The 4,224-nt window shown below is 35.3% G+C and overlaps 1 protein-coding gene across 1 annotated transcript; it reads right to left on the bottom strand.

Annotated features, from left to right (window-relative positions):
* Positions 1-1,270: 1,270 nt before the first annotated feature.
* On the bottom strand, positions 1,271-3,028 carry LOC136801061 (phospholipase ABHD3-like; the record flags this gene model as incomplete). The annotated part of the gene is given in 3 exon segments (XM_067057688.1): positions 1,271-2,207; positions 2,565-2,780; positions 2,960-3,028. Coding segments are annotated over 2 exon segments (1,074 nt in total). The 3' UTR covers positions 1,271-1,341.
* Between the last annotated feature and the right edge of the window lie 1,196 nt (positions 3,029-4,224).

Raw genomic sequence — 4,224 nt, 5'->3', positions numbered from 1 at the left:
GACCCCTTTCTTAAAGATTACTCTTTAGGAAATTTTAAAAAAATGCCACAGTCAATTTCAACAATCTTCCTATTTTTTATTAGGGCAAGCATCTTCAAATCCCCTTCAAATCTCGAGATTTACACACAATTGCTTTGTGAAATTTTTACCACAAGTAGATATGAATCATCAGTGATGATTTCCCAGGGGGTACAGACACAGGGTACAGACCCATAGCCAGGTGGTGGTGTCTATTTTTGCATTTCAAAAAAGTTAGTACCCGGTACTACTTTAGGGGTGGGGGTGTGTATTTTTCACTATTCAAGCAAGTACAAGATACTATTTGGGTACTTTTTCACAGAATTTTGCTGTCTTTCAATAAAAAAAGTGGTTTGTTGTAATATTTTGATTGTTTTCAAATATTAATTTTTTTGATTTGAAATTTTTTTAATTGACAATTTTTTTTACTCTTTTGAGAAATTTTTTGATTCTTTTGAAGACAAAACTTCAAAAATGGTCAAGAAGTGTGTGTGATGAAAATCAAAGGACAAAAGTTTCTGACTCCATCATTGATAGTTTGCTTGAATTAGCCGTCAATTTTCAGTCTGAAAAACTAAAATAGTACCCCTCTCTTGGTCTAATCTGTAAAATTTAAGATTTTCGGGGTGAATGTCCCTATTTTTTACAGCAAAAATGAGTTAGTACCCGGTACTAAATATGGGTGGGTGGTACTAAACAAAATTTTAGTAAAAAATCAAGTTAGTACCCTATGGGTTAGTACCCTGCCTCTGTACCCCCCCCCCCCTGGATTTGCGAGATTTAAGCTTTGTCAACTGTTTGGCTGGGTATTTTACAGAGCAGAGTGTAAACTTGATGAAAACCATGAGGTTTAATTTGACTTAAATTTGTTCATGAATGCTTATTTATGCTCACTTTCAGAGTAATACAAGTCTGCTATAAAAATAATTTCAGATACATAACTAAAAGATCGTTCCAAGTATAACTATTAAAATAAATCTCTTTATAAAAATCTCAACTATATGGAATAGAAAGCCCAAAAAGCTTTGAAGATAATATAATAAAAATTATGATATAATAATAATCAATACTGAATAAATCTTGTAAATAATTTGAGTTAATTTATTTCAGAATTCATTGTATTTAGTTGTAGAGGAATGAAAAAAACACAGTGCACAATCCCTGTTCTTGAAGCAGGGGTATCCAAAAAATAAAGGAGATGTCACAAGGGTAGATGAGTGAAAAGAAAGATTTTTGAAAAGTGAAAAGGGAGTTTTGACAATCATAAGTTATATCCTTTTCAAATTTAAGAAATAATCAAGTAATTCGAAATTTACCTTTTCCCTAAAAATTGCCAATTTCTTTCTCCAGCCGTACATTCTCAAAGAAGTCCAGCGTTACCCTCCACATATAATTCGTACCACCAATTTCATTATACGCAATATGACTGCCATATTTTGTCACTACCAACACAAAATGTTGAATCGAGTCCGCCAAATCAGTGCGAATGTTTTCTTTCATGCACAGGAAATCATCCTCAGCATTCAAAACCAAACAAGGGGTCGTGTTACCAAACACGAAATTCATTGGGTTGTTCTCTGCAAAGAATTGTTCCTCACTATCACAGCCCGCATAAGGGTATGCTGACTTCATGAACTCACCAATACTGCTTGTTTTATTGACATTATCAAATGCTGATTGAGAGTATTTTTCAAGTAAAGGACGATTCTCAGGGGTATTCACAAAGTATGATTTTAATCCTTGAGTTAGATAGTAATCAAGATACGAATGATGTTTCTGGAAATTGTCAAACGCCTGTTGAAGATCCCATGCTGGACATAAGCTTGTAGCAGCATCAATATTTGCATTTGCACCTTCTCTGCCAATAAAACTAACAACCTGTCCGCTTCCTGCGGACACCCCTGCTAATCCAAGAAAGCAACCTGGATACCGTTCACGAATATGACTAACCATGGTAACTGTATCGTCTACTTTCCCCATGATGCAGAAATTTGGTGTTGTCAACGACATCCCACTGTGTCCACGACGATTCATCACGCATGAACGCCAACCGTGCCGCGATGCGTACTCCATAAAGTCCGCGTGTTTGATTGAGTCTCCCGTCAGGGGGTGGAGGATGGCTAATATGGGGGCAGTGGAGGGAAGGGAACGTGTCGCAGGATCGTCTGCCCAGTCGATGCTCACCAGGCCTAAAGCAACAATTATACACATTTGTGAGAGGTTCAAAAACACTACCAGAGTTTAATAAGAATGTAAATATTCTGCTGGTAAAGTACAGCTCAGAAGTTGTTCCTTATTATACAGATCCATGCTTACTAATATGGAAATAAATTGAAAATGAATGTAAATTTGTGTTGAAAAATAGTAACTAAAAGAGTTCAGAGTTCCTCCTCAAAAATGGAGCCCCCTTTTTAAGTCAGCCCCCCTTTGAAAACTTTCCAGCCCACCCTTTTGGTAAATATTTTGCATGAAGATTTTTGGGATTAATATAATTTCCTTCAAAATTCCAACCTTGATTTTCTGGTTTAATTTAGCACCTCACAAACCTCCATCTGCAGCTATAATATTCTCCCTCTTCATTGACATAGGCCAGAACAATGAGCAGATGCGATGTTTGATCATGGTGGCAAACACGTTCAACCACGGGTTGGAGCACCACCAGAGAGGTTTATATGTTTCCCACATTACCTTACATTTCGATGTGATGCTGATCAATCTACTGTCTTTCTTGTTCATGTAAATTCTGTTCATCATAGATAAAGCTATGTGTGGATATTGAAATTACAGATAAGCATCTTGAAGATTTTCATATACTATTCAAGGAAACAAAAATAAGTGTTTATCTAGCAAACAAAAACTGGAGCTGAACCTGGGTATAAAAACTTCACATATTGAGGTCACTATGAGATTAGACACCGAGAACATAAATCCGGATTCTCACCTTATGGACTGGGTTACATAATGACTAATTCCAAGGCAACTGAAGTAGGAGCAACGCTCTTTGTACAAAGTATTGTTCAAACCAAAAAATAATATACAGTATTAGTATTTTATTTGATTTTTTTTTATTTTCTTTGAGATCATCGCTATCTAAGACTACTGAATTAATTATTAGCTTTGAACACAGCAATAGCTCATAACTAATTTTTAACAAATCCATTGAGGCAACCCATCTTTCCAAGCGAGACGTATTCAAAAGTTAATAGAAACTTAAATGAGCATCTACTTCGCTATACTCTGCATAAAAAAGAAAGAGTTATAAGTAGATTTGTAAAATAAAAAGAAATTTGAGAAGTGAAATGAAAATCAAAGATTAAGCAGACTAGGAAGACTGTTTGAAATGGGCCATTCCAGAAAAAAAACATTACCCCCTAATGGATGACATCAATTTTTGAAATAAATTTTGGCACAGAATTCCTGGCAAACTTTAAAAAGAAAGTACAGTATCAGAATTCCATGAATTTTACTTAATTTTGCATTAAAGTATTGGAATTCCATGATTTTATTATAATAACGGAATTCCACGGTTTTGATAGGTATTTTCTAAATTTTTTACGGAAGTTCCAGACTTTCTTGAAAGCAATTTGCTAAGGAAATTCCATGTCGTCCATTTTTTAGAGAATCTTGCCCTCCATCTTTGTACAAAAAATCAGAAAAAAGTAATGACAGGATTTTGCACAAAGTCCAAAAAACCATATTTTTAGGTAGTTTTTGGCCCAAATTTGCCTAAATAAATTTTTTCTCAAAAATCGGGCTCCGTCACGTTCTGGGCATTGCCATTTTGCATCATTGTGCAAAAAATCAGAAAAAACTAATGAGCCAATCCTGAGAAAAGCTGGTAACAGACGGACGAACGAACGAACTGACGAATGGACGAACGGACATGGGTTAATTTATAGAATATATATAGGTCCAAAAATGGCTGACGAACTGACGAAACAACGATGAAAGTGAAGGAGAAAATTTAGAGTTTCATCGATTTTTTGATAATTTTTAAACTGTAACGTTAAGAGATGGAGGTGGGGGGGGGTTCAAATGAGCGTCAATTTGACGTTAGTCGTGAGAAGATTCGATATGTGAGTGACCCCTTACAAACTTGTGAAATTTGGATTTCCTCTTATTATAGTAGGGTGAAATTTGTAAAATCAAAATAACTTGGGTGCCAATTTTTTTTTGGACACTTTGGTGTGATTTTCGGACAAACAA

This window comes from Clytia hemisphaerica, unplaced genomic scaffold (genome assembly GCF_902728285.1).
Source record: "Clytia hemisphaerica strain Z4C2 unplaced genomic scaffold, Clytia hemisphaerica genome assembly, whole genome shotgun sequence".
In the NCBI taxonomy this organism is placed as follows: domain Eukaryota; kingdom Metazoa; phylum Cnidaria; class Hydrozoa; order Leptothecata; family Clytiidae; genus Clytia; species Clytia hemisphaerica.
The sequence above is the reverse complement of the archived record's forward strand: the minus strand, read 5'-3'. Positions and strand labels throughout refer to the sequence as shown.